At 33.9% G+C, this 17,951-nt stretch overlaps 1 protein-coding gene across 1 annotated transcript; it reads left to right on the top strand.

Annotated features, from left to right (window-relative positions):
• Positions 1 to 553: 553 nt before the first annotated feature.
• LOC110021813 (glycine-rich RNA-binding protein 4, mitochondrial) lies at positions 554 to 14,993 on the top strand. Its single transcript, XM_020720476.1, has 4 exons — positions 554 to 792; positions 14,026 to 14,094; positions 14,415 to 14,521; positions 14,600 to 14,993. The coding sequence occupies exons 1-4, from the start codon at positions 654 to 656 to the stop codon at positions 14,699 to 14,701; spliced, it is 417 nt and encodes a 138-aa protein (XP_020576135.1). The 5' UTR covers positions 554 to 653; the 3' UTR covers positions 14,702 to 14,993.
• The last annotated feature ends 2,958 nt before the right edge of the window (positions 14,994 to 17,951 follow it).

Genomic DNA, 17,951 nt, shown 5'->3' with positions numbered 1-17,951 from the left:
GGGTAGGGCATAATATGACAAAGTTGTTAAGGTGAAAAATCCACGTGGTATAGAATTCCACGCGGTTGTTTTTAATTCGGTACCGCATGCAGGTCTTCATGCGGTACACGTACCGAATAAAAATTCCAGCACTAGGGGTTCATCTTTGCGTCAGGAACCCTATCATAGCTCCTCTAGACCCTAAACCTGTTACTCAGCCCTAAGAAGGCCAATGGCCCATGAAGCCACGTAGGCTAGCTGCCTCACGATCCTTGCAATAGGTAGGCAGGTGCCCTTTAGCAGGAAAATATTTGCGTACATAAGACGTACGCAACAATGCATACGTCCAACGGTTATTCAGGGGTACAGAGGGTTACAGAGGGTTACAGAGGGTATCTGTAACCCCCTGTAACCTCTCTGTAAACTACCTGTAATCTACAAATGAGTTTCGCCTCTGTAATTTAATGAATACAAATAAATTACAGAGATGTTAGAGGGAGTTACAGAGTTACAGGAAGGTTAGGATATAACCGATCAATAACCCTTTACCCCTCAATAACCCTTTACCCCTCAATAACCCCTTAGGTCCTAGTTTATCTACCCAAATACTTTCCCCTTTGGCGGGGAAGAGGCGACAGTGCCGCTAGTGCTCTTAAGGGAACGAGCCGGAAACGATGGCGGCTGCTTTGCGTGGAGCATCCTTCTATAGCAGTGCTCGATGTCGGGGCTTTATCATTAGCAGCTTGAACTCTTGCATTCTACCCTTCCAACTCATATCGTTCCGCGGGATCGCCTCCAAGCTATTCGTCGGTGGTATGTTTACTGTTACTTCTCAACGAAAAGCAAATTTCGGTTTGTCTAGGCTTGCTTTTTCCGGTTGGGGGCAATGGTTCTCAACTCTTCTTGGTGACTATTTACGAATCCGAAGTTGGGATCTCTTTCTTTTATTTTTTTTACAGCAAGTATTGAAGATGGTGAAGATATCGTTAACCTGATTAACAACTTTTAGCTGGTCACAACTACCAATCTTTTGACTTAATCAATATTATATGGTCTTCGTTAAGACTAGAAATTGGCATGCAAAAGTTTTAAATTTAAATTTTTAGACAAATACCGAATCAATATTTTTGGAGTTAGGAAAATTTAACAATTGTCATGCAAATTAAATTTCAGTTTAAATCATCTCAAGCTTTACTAAACATACATTTACAAAGATTACTAAATCCTACTTGTTACCAAACAATCCCTAGGAATTGTGAAGATAGCTTTTCCTAGTTTTAGTGACCTAATTCTGCGAAACACGAATTTGTGCCTTGGTAGTTCAGTCAAAATTTTAGATATACTTAGATTAGCCATTAACCTATGTTAACTCTTTCTTTGACACAGACCTTAGGTTATCTTTCTTGGACTCAGACATTGGGTTAATACCTCTTCTCTGTCCTTACATCCTGTAAGGGATCTCTATAGGAGTGGTATATATATATATATATATATATATATAATAAAAAGAACCGGTTCACCCCAAATACCGTTTCCTCTTTGCACTCGAGCACCTATGATTGGGTGCCTGCGCTATGTGCCTAATATTTCAGAGCCCCCGCGCCACGATGGGATCGAACCCTTTACCTGAGGTGACTTACAGTGACCCCGCCACCAACATGCCAAGGCTTGCGGCGCATGTGCGCGCGCGCACACATACACACACATATAGGCTTGAGGCACACACACATATATATATAGACACACACACATCCCATCCTCTCTTGGACTCAGCCGTTGGGTTAATACCTCTATCACCATCTTGTAAGGGATATATATATATATATATATATATATATAGTAATGATTGGCTAGAGGTTATTATACGAGCCTCCCAACCAATCTCATGTGACTAAAAATTCTATCCCACACATAAACGAGATCGAACCGTGACCCTAGGGGTCTCACAAACTCTGCCAATCAAGGAGTGATATATATAGACGAGATCGAACTGTGACCCGGGGGTCTTATTGCCCTTGTGTGGTTTTTAAAAAAATAATAGAGATGGGTATAATCCTAAAGAATGGTTTATGAGAGGTGGTGTTAAGGGTTAATTTGACGGAGGTTCGTCAAGGATGTGAGAGAAGCACAAGCAAAATGACAATTTTTTGGGTTTAAAAATTTGCTATGGGAAATATAGGAAACTTGAGGCTTTGTAAACACTTGGATTAGTTAAAGGTATATGCCTACTTTAATTCAGGAGTATTTCATAATTATTCAAGGGTTTATGTCAGCTAAATGGAGTTTAGAACAAGACTAGATCTTGTTTAGTCAAGTGTTGGCTGAGAGATCCTTATGAGCGTTTAATGCTGATTTATGGTGGAATTGGATTAAAAATTGGCGTGGATGTGTGAAGCAGAGATTGTAGAAAGCTCTATAGCAAAAGATGAAATTGGTTTATAGAAACTTTAGGAACTTGCTGCTCGCAAAAGTGTTAAGGTTAATACATGTGGGCAGCTACCAAGCTTCTTTTGGAATATAACCCCTACAATTCTGTATAAACTAATATTAAGTACTTCATTCCATGAAATAAGTATTGAACTAAGTTTACAATTATTTAAAATTTGGTAAAAGAGAGGGGGAATTAAGGGTGGGCTGGCAAAGTGTGTGGTTATGGAGGTGTCATCCATTGTATAATTAACTCTCCATATAAGTGGTGGCCAGCTAAGCTTGAGCGTAAATTGATTTTTTTGCTTAATTTTACTTCTAATAATTGATTCCCAGTTAAAATTAAATTGTATCCCCTTGAAATTGAAATTCAACTTTTAAAACTAAAAAAATTAAAATTTGAAAAATTTGAAATTTAAATTTTTAAAATTTATAAATGTTAAGAAAAGAAAACTACAATTACCTTGTCTTATAAAACAATTATCGTATCTAAGAATGTAAATTCTAAGTAAAGTTCTTCATCAGTGTTGGATAGAAATAGCTTTTTTTATTCTTTTAGCTCTGATGGTTGTTTCAAGTTTTTCCTCCATTGGCTCATCGTGCCACATCGAATCCTACGGGCCTAAATATAGCCTTTCTATGAAGATTTAAAGTTAATATATCTCTCAATTTTCTCTAGTGTAATGCTTTCCAAGCCATCCTTAATAAACAAAGTATTCTCTGCTGGTGATTATTCTTGAAACTCAGATGAAATCTATGATCTCCATCCTATTTTTTAGTACCTTTTTTGTAATCATATGGTTGACCTCAAAGCAAAAAAAATTAAGTAGGCATTTAAAAATATTAGTTTTTTTCCTCTTGTCAAAGATTCATTCTTCACATGTATAAATTTACCAACTCTATATGATATTGAATTTTCTACATTAAAATCAAGATTGATAAACATGTCACTTGGTAATTCAAGAATATTTATATTAGTTCCAATATTCTTAATGTTATTAGATGGCCCACGTGCTCTAGCTTGTATTTTTAAAATTTGATGGAGTCATATCTCTTAGGCCGGGTTTTATTCAACATATCTTTTTAAATATTATATTCTTTGAATGTTTTATTTTAGTTTTTTTGTTTCAACATATTTTTTGTCACTACTTCTAATTATTGCTTTATATTATTATGAATGCTTTAACAATTTTGTGCAAAAATCAATGTTGAATTTGAGAATCATGAATAGGTATGCTAGCAAGATTAAATGGTTGTTTTGGATTGCATCAATGGGTTATTTTTAATGGAATTTTAATTGTGATTCTTGAAATAGTGTTGTTATATACAAATCATGTTGTAGCAAAGTGTAAATCCCAGATACCAAAGCTTTTACCCATCAAAGATCCTAATAATTTATTTCCTGCCTTTATCTGTCTATCAGCTTGAGTGTAATGTCAAGTGAATTTCAATGTTCTGCTATTATCTTCTACAATATTTTCGAAAAATATGATACAAATATGTCATCTCTATTCAAAATAATTATGAATAGTCATTGAAAACTGGCTATCTTCTTGAAGAATAAGCTTTTTATATAGGATGCCTTATTATATTTTAAGCAAACTAGAAAGTGGGATATGAAAGTTCATAGAAATGTGAAGTAAAATATTTTCCCAACTCTTACTTTCCAAAATATTCTGTAAGTCCTCCCATAATATAACTCCATTATGAAAACTGCCCCATAGATGTTTTAGGAATATATAATGTTTTTCTTTTTTATATGTATCCCTCAATCAACACATAAGAACTATCAAAAGATTCCTTTTTGGGCATGCCCTAAAAATATCAAATGTAAATTTGGACAAAGTTGATAATCATCTTTTATTTTTTCAAATCCTTGAATTTGAAACTCTAATAATGTTTTAAGGAAACTATGGAGGGTGCATCGATAGGTTTGTTTCTACCTTATATTTGTGTTTATGTATAAATTTAGAATTATTGTGGTATCTTACCCATCTAACTTGTTTGTAATTTAGTTTCCTTTGAATATTTACAAATTTTAATGTATTGTGTTATGTATTGAGAGGAAACTCTATGTAACAATTGATTTCTTAAATGCTTGAGAGATTAAATGATTGTTTAAAATTTAGTCATGTGTGGAGTATCTTTACCTTACATCATTCAAATTCACACTGTAATAGGCATTTGATGATTTTCTAGATTATTTCCCTTATACATACAACTGAAGTATATATGTAACCTCAAATACTATGCTAAAATATTGAGGTCTAAAAAGGGTAAAGTGGTCTTGAGAACTTTGATATGATATAGTTCATATAAAATTTTCCTTGATTTTAAATTTCATTATTAGGAGAAACATGACATAAAACTCCATAGAAATTATGACAAAGATAATATATTTTATTCCACCAATATCAAGTCTAAACAAAATCTCAATTACATAAAGATAAGGACACACACTTTGAGAGGTAGGCTATATCTGCCAAACCCTACAATTTGAGAGGTAGGAAGTCTTTCCCAAGCCCTAACCCTAAGATTTACAAACACAATCTCGTACATACCCCAAATCTTAAACATATTAGCCCTTTTATAACCCAACAATAATAACAAAATGCTAAATTGACCTTGGACACACAAAATTCTAAATTGTCCTCAGGTGGACAAAAGACTAAGTGCCCGTTTGGGGCAGTTTATTTGCTGCGGCGGAGTTTTCAAAACACAGACTACACTGTTTAGTTTCGACAGCACTACAACTTATCCAGAAAATTCGTTAAAAATTTCTAATAAACGCGGCTGCGGGTTTGACCTTGTGGCCCGCATTCTTCACTTATTTTTTACGAGACCGCCCTTTCGATCTCTCGTGCTTTGTCTGGCCTCATCCCGTGTCTTATTTAATAGCTCTTGCTTCTGCTATGCCTCAAGTGCCTCTTTTGATAGCTCTCGCGCTTTCCTCCCTCTCATGCGTATCTCTTGAGTGATGCTTTTCTCCTCTTTAATTCCTCCCTCTGATCTCTGGTTGTGGTGCTCTGTAAGTAATTTTTGTGGTGATTTTCGATGGAATGACTTTCTTTATGCGATTTTTGGCTTTTTCATCTGCATTTTGTTGTCAGAAGTTTGTGATACCTGTGCTTTGTGACTTCCTGATTTCTCATTGCAATTTTTTTTTTATTTTCGATTTGGACATTGGAAAAAAAAAGAAAAATGTGGCATGACCTTGGGCTATGGGTTGTTTTGGCTGTGTTGGGGATTTTGTGGGATAAAAGTTTCTTATTTTTGTGTGTTTGTTCTCTTTTATATGTTTCTTATGACTTTACCTGCACACAATTTTTTGTTGCTCCAAATTGATGAGTTGAGATAAAGGCTTCTTATTGTTGGATAAAAGCTTCTTATTGTTGTTGTTGGCTGTGTTGGGGTTTTTGTTGGGGGCCTTGTTCTTTCAATGAACAAATTTGGCCTCAATGAGTTGGGTGTTTTAAAAAATATGCAATTGAAATGTGTAAGAAGAGTAGCAGTAGGCTTTATTAATTTACCTACATTTGTCTCTTGAAGTTTAAAGGCTCTTCTCTTGCAATAATCTCAGGGTCCAATATAGTTTTTCTATTTTTTTTGTTTACCCTTAATATCCATCAGAGTATTGAAGATGTTATAAAAAAAATCTTCTCAGTAGGCATAACATCGAGATTGTCTAATCAGATTAGTCTTAAAATTTGAAAGATCTCAAAATATACTCCATTTAATCTAGTTATGTGTGATGGCAAAATCAGGAAGACAAGTTGAAGCTAACTGTGGTTTCTCAGTGATCTTTGGTACTTCAATGAATAAATCTCTGTACCTTCTAAATGTGTGATGACGACCTAGAAATCTTTGATGGCAGTCAAACCAGTTATTTTTCCTTCCATATTTCAGGGTAAATGCATTTGACATATCTATGAGTAAGAACAAATCAATTTGCCGGCTATGCTTCAACCATCTAACATCTCATAGACCGGGAACTCAGTAATTGTCCACATAACAGCTCCTCTCAGTTGAAAATTTTGTTTTGTAGTGACGTCATAACTAAACACACTCTTCTTCTCAACATTTGAACTTCGTCAATCAAAGACTGCAATAATACGTTCATGGTTCTCTTTGAGCTATGTGGACTTGGTATGATCAACATCAGAAATAAGAACGATACGATCATGCACACATTGTGGGTAAATTGTACGACATAATGAAACTGGCCAACATGAACACGGGGTTATGGCATGACTGTACGGGGTGAAGTCATTTGCACATAAGTCAAGTAAAAAATTGCATGCTTCAGCTGCAAGGTCCAAATAAGTAGGATGAAAATATCTCTAGGCCTTACAATGTGATAGATGACTCATGGAATTAACATCAACAGATCCAGTACTGTGTTAAATCAGGTGAGGAGCTATACACATAGAAGTGAACCTCTAAAGTCGTGATATGAGCGAACAGTAAAAGAGGCATTTGTATTATTTTTTTTTTATTTTTACTCTTTCGCCCCCTTTGTTTTAATCTATTAGCACCACAAAATTAGAAAGTCGTCTCGACTGCACGACCTTATAATATATCATGCAGTCGTTAACATAGCAATTAATCTTCTCAGATTGTAATCCTAACTTTTTTTTGTTCTGTACAAGTCATCCAACACTAAGTTTTTTTTAGGAATCCTCTTATTCAATAATGTTGCTTCTTGATTAAATGCTTCTCTAAAATGTCAAAATCAAATTTGATGCTCAGTGCTACTGATAACTCAGTATGTGTAGTGCAATCATCTCATAAAGGTTGCTATGCAGTCTACAGTAAGTCATAGAATTGTTGCAATTTCTTGTTTGACGTTTCACTTTCATGTGGAAAACTCAACAAAATGAGCTCTGTGAGCTTCATGAATCAATTCTTCGTATGTGTCAAGACCATATTCCTCTGCGGAGGGCCATAACTTGTTGGGGCACCAACTTGATTGTACGAATTTATGGTTCTAGCCCACCATTTGCAGTCGAGTACCAATAATTTTGTTTGAATCTCTTGTAGTAAAGATCCAACTTAACTTCTTCGGGTCGCAGATACGATTGATTTCACACAAGGACATCAGAACTTACCCTTGGAACGATAAATGGGCAGTTGTGATGTCATCTGCACAAATTTCTTAACATCATTCAAGAACTCACCAGTGAGTCGTTTTTGTCCTACATATAATATGTTATATATCCAAGCTCTCAAACTACGAATATTTATCTGCAACATATATTTAGCTTTACTAATTAGTGCAACTATTATGGAAAATAAAAATTAGTTAGTGTTGATCAATATGTTCAGTGGATGATTATGCTTAGTGGTTCATAGGAGCGTATTTTCATCGAAGAAAATAACCGTAGGAACCTCCTTGAATTAGCACGCTTCATCTAGTAAAGTCGACACTATTTGGTCTAGCGAATCTCGAAATCCCTCAAGGCTCATCAGATGGTCGACATTTAATTGACCAGACTATATCTAAGACATCTCTATCTAATCTTGTCTGCCACTCGATCTACAAAAACCCTATCATGTATATATTCATTTATCATTTTGTCTCTAAGTGTCAAGCCACTCATGCATCCATCTAAGCATTCTCATTTCAACAACAATTAACTTTTTTTTGTGATTCTCTTTTAAAGGGCAACAATCTATGCTATAGAGCATTGCAGGTCTCAACACCATTATATAAAAATTTTCTTTTAGTTTGAGAGGTACTTTTCTATCACACAATAGACTTCATGAATTCCTCCACTTCAACCAACTAACTTTAATTCTACTATTAACATCCCTATCTTTATCACCATCGCTTTGAATAATAAGCCTGATACATTCTTCTACTTCAACCAACCAACATGAATTCTACAAATAACCTCTCCTTCTATATCGCGATCACTTTGAGCAATAGACCCGATATATTCCTCCACTTCAACCAATCAACATGAATTTTACAGATAACATCCCCATCTATATTATCGTCACTTTGAACGATAAACTTGATGCATTCCTCCGCTACTTCAACCAACATACTTGAATTCTACTAATAACATCCCCATTCTCATACATACCACTCAATACTTATGTATATACATAGCTAACACCTAAACATGAATGTTTACAGAGATTTGCATACATACCACTCAATTCTTTATGTATATGCATGCCTAACACCTAAACTTCAACTGTTACATACATACCAAAATCTAAAATGAAAAAAAATCTCATAGATTGACTTACATTCCTCGATGTTTCCTGATACGAGCGGAGAAGAATGATGAGAACTATGGAAGTTCTCATAGTCTCTGTTTCCTGCCTTCCCAACTAGCTCTAATTGCGACTAAATCCTGAAGGCTCGGTCACGGAACCAGGAGCGAGAGGAACGAGGGTGACGGCGACGGCGAGGGTCTCGACAGAGAAGAGATGGAGAAGCTTTGAGGGTTTTTGGGGTGCAAGAGGGATGGGGTGCAAGGGTTTCGGGGACGCGGAGAAGAAAATAAAATGAAAGACGTGGGATTGTGTTTTAGATCTTTTGCGTCGGCCTTCTCATCTAATTTGATGTCCGACTCTACATGGGATAGTGTTTTAGATCTTTTGCGTCGGCCTTTTTATCTAATTTACGTCGGATATAGTTCGACGCTTTTAAGTAAAGCTTTTGCGTCGATTTATTCGACACAAATTTGACTCACAAACCGTCGCAAACACCGCTATTGGTTTTGCTGTCATTGAAATTTTTTTGTGTCAATTTATTGGAGGCAAATTAAATGCTTAATCTACCACAAATAGCAAAAGCTATGTTTTGCCACTTTACAGTTGGAAATCGGATGCAAATATTGGTGTCGGAAAAATCCGACTCAAATTTCAGACGCTATTTTCAAAATTTCCTATATTGAACATAAATTTAATCTTATCATATAGCACAATCCAGGATTAGTTTTAATGAAGTATTTTTAGTGAAGTATTTAGCATCTCTCTTCAAATTGTAGCAGAGCTCCACAAATTGATAGTGACGAAGAAGAATTTCTAGGCTTTATTTTTTTTCTCGTTTTATCCTTTTCAATTTTTTCCCTTTTTATGATAATAGGAAAAAAAAAAGGCTGACCCCACGTAGTGGGATTAAGGTTTTGTTTTTATTGTTGTTATTGTTGTTGTTGTTATGATAAGAGGAGAGAGATTGGCTTTCGGCGACTGAAGATGGTAATATTTAAATTAGGATTCAACCAATTTTATGGGATAGGTTCTTTGGTGTACATATTTTTGGAGAGGCACACAACACGTGTAAGCAGGCATGATTTAGAGGAGGGATATATCAAACAACAAAGAAAGTTTGCCTTGTAGGATAAAGTTTTATGGGTATGGCCCTTAGACGGAAGGGGAGAGGGAACATGGCATACATGTCTGAGCATGTGTGGAACTTACAATTTCAAGTTTTTCAAGATCTGGCTAGGATTTGCTTTGAATATAAGATTTGAAACTAAGTTTGTGAAGGAATTTAGGATAAGAGCTGACGCTATAAATTAATTTTGAAATGTAAATATGAGTTTCAAGTTAATTAGGATTTTTTTAAAAATTGTGGAGGGAATGTAGACGATAGTCTTGAGAGAGGAAGAAAGGAGGGTGTAGGGGTAGGTGATATGTGGAATTTATACCAGGTTTCTCAAAAAATGTCACTCAAATAATAGGGTGATGGGAAGAGAAGGAAAGTATGTGCTTTGAGAGAAATGGATGAATATGTTGTAATCAAGATAAAATTTAAATTGAAAACAGAACAATTTGATAAATTTGAAAGGAAAATGGCAGGAAATTGAGTCTAATTCTAAACTAATGTAGAGTTTACAAAACAATTGTGAATGCAATAGCAGATAGAAAATGTAATAAAATGATTCCATTAATGTATCATCAAGTTGTTGAATTGTCAAGGCATGGAATGGCTGAATTCCTCAAGACAGAATATTAGGAAGCCAAGCAAATACAATCATATAATTTACGTAATTTTCTTAATACAGGCTAATTCCAAAAGTTCATAGATAATTTCTTAATTTTAAAAAATCTAAATCTTAATTAAGGATAAAAATCCTTATCTTCATAATTTTTAAGCTAAATTAAAAAATAAAAAGAAATGAAAATTTAGCCGTAGTTAATAATGCGGAAGTAAAATTTTAAAATTAGTCTAGCTTAGCTTTTGTTGTTTGTTAACCCGTTAAGTAGACCTATAAGAAGTTGCGTAACAATGAACCGATTAGCTGACTGTAATGCATTAATTCCGCCAGTGTAGTGCGGCACTCTATCAGAGAGTAAAGTAGTAGATCGAGTTGAAGTCAGTGTCTCCATTTTGCTAAAGTAGTTGGCATATCAAGATTCTACTAGCAAATGCCTTCATGGTAGAAACTGAAGCACAATTGACATAGTAGTTAAACTCCACCATATCTTGAATGCATTCAAGCAGTAGTCTGCAGGCAATTTTGTAAGGAAAATGTTGAGCACATTTTTTTGAAGATGTAGTAGAGCTCCATGGATTACAAATGATAGAAAAAGGATTTATATTTTTTCTCCTCCTCCCTTTCTCTTCTAATTTTTATTCTTATTCTAAATGATAGGAAAAGTGTCAATCTTCAAAAATTGAATGAGATTTACGGGATTGGTTATTTCTCTATGTGCCTTAGGAGGTGTCCCATTTGCTTGTATAAGAAGGGCATGGCCTAACAAAGAGAGGGATGCATAAAAAAAAGAGGGTTGTCTCATGACTTGGTTCATTAGGAATTTACAATTTCTAATAATTAGTTGATCATATTAAGATGTAATTTGAATTTTAGATTTAAAGGTTAACATTTAAGGAAAGTGGTTGAAAGTTTCAATATTAATTTCAAATTTTGAAGGAATTTTTGAGATATTTGAGCAATTTGTTGTGGGAATGCAAGAGATAATGTGGATGAGAGAAAAAGGCAGGAGAGAGGGCATGCGGTGTGTGAAAATTATAGGAGACTTTTTTATTGCATACGAAATTGCCTGTTGGATGATATAAGATGGCAAGAAGAGAAAGAAAGCATGGGAGAGAACATAAATAAACTATGAAAAATCTCATTGAAATAAAATTGTAGTAAATAGATAAAATTTAGGTAAAAGGATAATACGGTATTTGATAAAATTGAAAGCAAAATGACATAACAGTTGCTATAATACCAAATTAATTTGGTATTATATTTTGTGGTGGTATCATTCATACTTGTAGAACCCATGAATTCTCAACAATATTATTGGTAAGAGGCAAAAAGGTGAAAAAAAAAAAATAGTCTAGCCAAAAAAAAAAAAAAAGATAATAATAAAAAAAAACAAAATAAAAAAATACAAAAACTCAAAAGGGATTTTATTCACCACAGTTCAAGAGCTGAAAAAAATATAGATGATCTGTCCTCAAATGTCTTCTCTAACCTCTTTTTTATAGGGTTTGGTCTCAACAGAAAATGGTACGACAGTAAATAAATAAATATAAGTAGGATTGTTAAAAATTATAGCACAATAGTCAAGAACCTTGTAGAGTACATATGAATAGTTGTCTTGACGAGTGTCTCGAATGCTTTTGCAGTCAAGTGGATTAGGTCGTTGACTGAGGGAGCAAGATTGTTTGACATAATGGAGGGATTTATTGGGCTTCTTCTTTAACAGGCAATTCCCTTTCAGGACTGGGTGAGTGCCCTCCTCAAATTGTACAAGTTTTCCTTAGGTTGGGGCAATGTCTTTTGACCTGAGTCAGTTTCTCTGAGTAAATAAGTCCTACTGAACTGGGCAAGTTTTAATGAGCTATGCAATGATCTTTGAGCTGGGAACACCTCTATGCTAGGTAATCTTTGAGCTGTGCGGGTACTTTTTTGGGCAAGGTGGGTAGTCCTTTATTTTAAGTGATTCCTCCTTGGATCAGGTTGATGGTCCCATGGTTCTCGTGAGTTACTTAGTTTCATCACCATGCTTGGACATTTCTTGCGTACAGAACCCTTCAAATATTTTAAAGCCTAGTTAAGGATAAAAATCCATGTCTTTGTTACATTGAAAATAATTTATAAAAAATGAAAATTAATTGCCAAAATTGGTAATAAGATGAGAAGGATTTTAAATTTAATTGGTTTAATTTTACTTTGTATAACTCAGGTTTTGCTTACGAGCATATTCAAAAAATAATAAAAAAAGTATGAAGGAACTAATTCGTTGACTTTTTCTAAAACATGCACCAACATGGTTATATCAAATTAACAAGAAGGGCCATATCAAAAGTTAAAATAGCTAGATGTGTTAGAGGGCTTGGATTTAATGGAGATCAAAGCTGGGCCAATATATAAGTTAATATACTCATGTTTATGGGTGAGATCCAATTACTTGGTATTTTTGCACCAACATATTTTCTTACTTTCATTGTAGGATTATACACAACATTCTTACATGTCTTAGCAATCTTCCGTTATGTGAGAGCTCTCCATTTTAGCCATCTTTCCTCCTTAAGTATAATATTTCTCACATCAAGTATCACACCCCGAGGACTCTCATAACCACTTGAAGTCTATATGAGAGTTGATTTTGGATCCTAAAACATGCTCCAACATGGTTATATCAAATTAACAAGAAGGGCCATATCAAAAGTTAAAATATCTACATGTGTTAGAGGGCTTGGATTTAATGGAGATCAAAGTTGGGTCAATATATAAGTTACTATACTCATGTTTAACTCAAAAGTTTTAGTTTATGGGTGAGATCCAATCACTTGGTATTTTGCACCAACATATTTTTTTACTTTCATTGTAGGATTATACACAACATTCTTACATGTCTTAGCAATCTCCCGTTATGTGAGAGCTCTCCATATTAGCCATCATTCCTCCTTAAGTATAATATTTCTTACATCAAGTATCACACCCCAAGGACTCATAACCTCTTGAATTCTATATGAGAGTTGATTTTGGATCCTATTCCACCACGTTAGAAGTGGTAATGCATGGGGATGCCACAAACTAGTTGAATTTCTCTATCCTAACCAAACCATCAGATTGTTAGGGAGAAGGCCAGGGCTTATATGCGAATAGCCATTCCCCTTTCTCAACCTAAAAACTTGAAATCTAGAGAAAAGGTTAAACTAGGCATTTTCACGTCAATATATTTCTTTAAGGGATGAAACCCAACAATCTCACATATCTTAACAATACTGCATTGGATACTTTGGCTATTTTGTACATCTTTTTTCCCTTCTATAGCATCCAATGAATTATAGAAATCATCTAAATCTTAGCCTAACTTTATCTAGGCTTCACAAAATTTTAGCCTTGTGGACAATTGAGCATATAATTTCGTGCCTTCACTGTTTTCAAAATTGGACTCTACTCAAGGCCGCACATCATTGGAATGTAATTTAGCAATTTATCGATCGTTTTTCTTAGAATTTTTAATCCTCACTAACGTTACTGTAATTCTAATAAATTGAAGTATGTTTTTACTCCAAAGCTAAAAATTGCACTTTTCATGCCAGCTGGGTTAGACTGAGCATTTTTTAATCAAGCTTAGAATCTCTGCCTTCTTCACCTCTACCAAATAATGCACTAAAATTTCCTTTTTTTTCAGGGCTGTCATTCTACATGTCCGAGGATACACTAGCCGAGGCCTTCTCAAAATTTGGTCAAGTTGTTGAAGGTAATACTACTCAATTTTTTTGCCTCATAAAGCAAAATTTAATGGAGTACTTGATTTCTCTTTCCTTCTAAAGCACAAACTCATAAATTTGTATGGCAATACTCTTTTATTGTTGAATTGTAAATACCTCTTTGAGGCCATTTATATGCTCCTTTTGTATACTAAATGTTTAACAATAAACCACTAGCAGTTTTTCTTTATGAAATTCAAAGCAAAGGCTAACAAAATTTTAACTTTTTTTTTAATTGTTACATAAGCATTACTTAGTTCGCTTTGTTATCTTTTTTTGTCACAACTTGGTTAATATCTACAACTGGCAGCCAGACTAGTTATAGATAGAGTCTCTGATAGACCAAAGGGGTTTGGGTTTGTAACATTTGCCTCGGAAGATGAAGCTCAGAATGCTCTGAAACAGATGAATGGAAAGGTGAGAAATCAGACAGACGACTAAATCAAATATTTCTATATATTTTCTTCCTGAACTAATTGGAGAGAAATTACACAGGTTCTGAATGGGAGGGTTATTTTTGTGGACATTGCAAAAGCCAAGCCAACTTATGCTTTTCCCATCTCAAGAGGCCCTCCTAATCTGCCTAGCAGTGAATGATTTTTTTATACTTATTGTAACTTGGAAAACTTTTCAAATATTCTGAGCAGAGTTTCTTTGACACTCAAATGGTGTATATAGCTCCGGCTATGCTTGGTTTTGGGAGGAAGGGGGATATATGCTTATCTGTTTACATGTCTACTTTCGACTATAAGAGTAACATAGTGATACTTATTTTAATCATTTAGGATATTATACATAGCAATGTCTGGGCTATAGTAGGAAATAAAAAAAATCATGTAGACAATGTTCCTTGCGTCTTGAGTTATGCCGAGTAAATTGGGTTTTACTTCTGATCCCCTTTTTTGTGGTTTAAATTTTCAAAGAAATTGATAGGTTAGGCTTGGAGGAAGCATTTGAACTCACTGTTTGTGTATTTTGTTTCACTCTTTTATAGGATTTTGATAAGTGCACATGTTCTTTATCTTTTTATTTGTCTTCAGGGAGGCTACGTATTTTGTCAGAGAAAACTTTGCATGACTAGAAAGGATTTCGTGTTTTAATGGCTTTATAAAGGATTTCATTTGAAAAAAAATAACATCTATAAGGTTATTGTGATATGTTTTTATTTCATGATATGGTTAATTGTATTACACGAAAAATGCATCTTTTAAATTTCAAATTGTCTAATAGTTTTCTTATAGTAAAAAGTAAACACATGAAATTAGATCCATCCTAAGATAAAATGTAACAGAAAAGATTTTGAAGGAGCAAGCTTATTATTAATCAGAGTTTTGAACCAGAGCAAATTAGATTAGCCATTCTGCTATCTTAAGATAAAGGTGATCGGTATACCTATCATGGATTTACATCAGCGATCAGACATGAAAATATATTCTGGTGCCAATTTTTGAAGGCAAAAAAAATGTCTGGTAACACGTGGAGAAGGCCAAAGCTAAGGCCTTCTTGTGGTAATCTTATTATTTATCTATTATAGAATGTATTGTTTAGTTCAATTATCACTTTGATGATACTAAATTACTCACATTTTGTTTTTTAGTGTCTACTTGTATCATAATTCAATTGGAGAATATTTAGAGATTTTTTCTTTTTTTTTTGCATGCTGCACAAGGGTTTACAGCAGTAATTTTGATTAAACAATTAAATTTATGTGGTCTTGTTGTACAATGCCATAATTGATGACACATGGCTTTACTAACAAGTCAAGTCGACATTTTATTTATTCAGATTGTTTATTAGAAAAGTTGTGGATTGCATAGTTTGATTTTTGGGATTCTGTTAGGAATTTTTCCTAGGCATTTGTTTGATCTACTTTCATTCCCAATCCTTTAAATTCAAGTATTTGAGAGTTGTGGATTTGTGTGCAACTTTTTGGATCGATTTGGTTGGATGTAAAATGGGTGTATTGTTTTTGGAAGTGTTTAAGAATTTTATTGTTTGTTTGAAGAATTTTGATGTAGAACAAAATTTTAGTGAATTTCAAACTCATCTTATTGTTTATTCGTCGTGCATTCCAAATTTATTGGATTATGTTGATTTCAAAATATACTATAAACCGTCACTTGTTGTTACTGTCATTTATTAGTCAACACCATTGGTGTTCAAATGCCACCATTGACTGCCAACCATTGTTATTGGCCTCCCTCGCCAATTGTTGTTGTTTCTGCTAGCAATTAGTTATTTGTCGTCACTGTCACAACTACGGCTTGTTACCATTGTCACCATTAGTTGTCATCAATTGCCACCTATTAATGATTGCTTGTCAAGCACCAGCGGTTACTACCTTTGGTTGCTAAACATTTGCCAATTGGGGCTTTGGTAGTTATTTGCCAAGGGGTCGCTGCCTATTGTTACTTACCAACATCTAGTCATCATCCACTGGTTACCTGCTGACTGTTGGCCATCATTCGCTATACATTGATTTCATTTTATTTCAAATCACACATAAAAGTAATCTCTTGCATTTATTGTATAAATAACCAAACAGCTCTAAAATATTTCAAAAACATTATATTTCAACTACATTGTTTCTTTTTTATTAAATCAAATAGTTTCTTGCTGAATTATAGTTATTTTAGCCGACTTTTATGAGATGCAATAAATTTACATAGGATCTCTTAGGGATTAATAATTTTATAATTAGTGTTTTCAAAATGTTAAACATAATGTGGTATTTAAGAGGTTTTTTTTCCTTTAATGTGAAAAGAATAAAGTGAAGTGTTTTATCAATTAGAGTACTCATGAGTTGCTTATCATATGCATAGATTATTTGCATATAATATTTTTGAAATGGATCAATTTTAAAACAAAAGAAGGGAGTATATATATATATATATATATCTTGGTAGCTGAGAAGCAAGTTTTTAAATTGTAAAAGAGGTTGAGGACGGGGCGAAGAAGGACGAGATCTTATAAAGGCACAAGGTGTTTTAGAGGATTGTCGTCAAAGATAAACTAATTTTCTAAAATAAAAACCTTCTCATCTCAATTTTTTGGAAGGGGACAAGAACTCCAAGTTCTTTCATGTTTGTATAAAACACAAAAGACAAGATAGTGCATATCATTAGAATTAAAAATGAAGATGATAATTAAATTCACTCAGTAGATGATATAATCCAATCAGCTATATATTATTTTAGTAATTTATTCAACGAAGTGGATGTAGATAGAACATAGCTCGATAGAATTATTTTTGCTATTAACAGTAGAATTGCTGACTTTTCCATACTTAGCAATAGTCATGAAAAATCGGAAGTTTGGAGATACTCCAATCAATTGATAAAAGTAAAATGAGTGGTCCTGATGGGTTTACATCTACCTTCTTCATACATGCTTGGGATATTGTTAAAACAGATGTGGTGGTATGGTGATATTCCTCATATATATATTAGATGTTCTACTATTGTTCTCATTCCAAAAGATAACTTGAGGCCAAAGTGGGAAAATTTCATGCCTATAAACTTAACTGCTATGGTATCTAAAATCATTAGTAAAATAATGGTAAAGAGCCTTCAGCCTGTGTTAAATGATCTCATTATTGGGAGTACTATAAATCATAATATCTTAATTACACATGAATTATTATTGAATATTGATTCTAATTGTAGAGGCGGTAATGGTGTTATGAAGCTTGATATCAAAAGAGCTTTTAATAGCATTAATTGGGGTTTCATTTTTGATTTGCTTAAAAATATGGTTTTAATGATGATTTTTGCTATCTCAGTAAACTAATCTTAGACAGCAATTATTATTCCATTCTAAAAAATGGATCTACCTATGGTGATTTCAA

The sequence above is a fragment of the Phalaenopsis equestris genome, unplaced genomic scaffold (genome assembly GCF_001263595.1).
Source record: "Phalaenopsis equestris unplaced genomic scaffold, ASM126359v1 Scaffold000149, whole genome shotgun sequence".
Taxonomy (NCBI): domain Eukaryota; kingdom Viridiplantae; phylum Streptophyta; class Magnoliopsida; order Asparagales; family Orchidaceae; genus Phalaenopsis; species Phalaenopsis equestris.
This window is presented reverse-complemented; position numbering and strand designations above follow the sequence as displayed.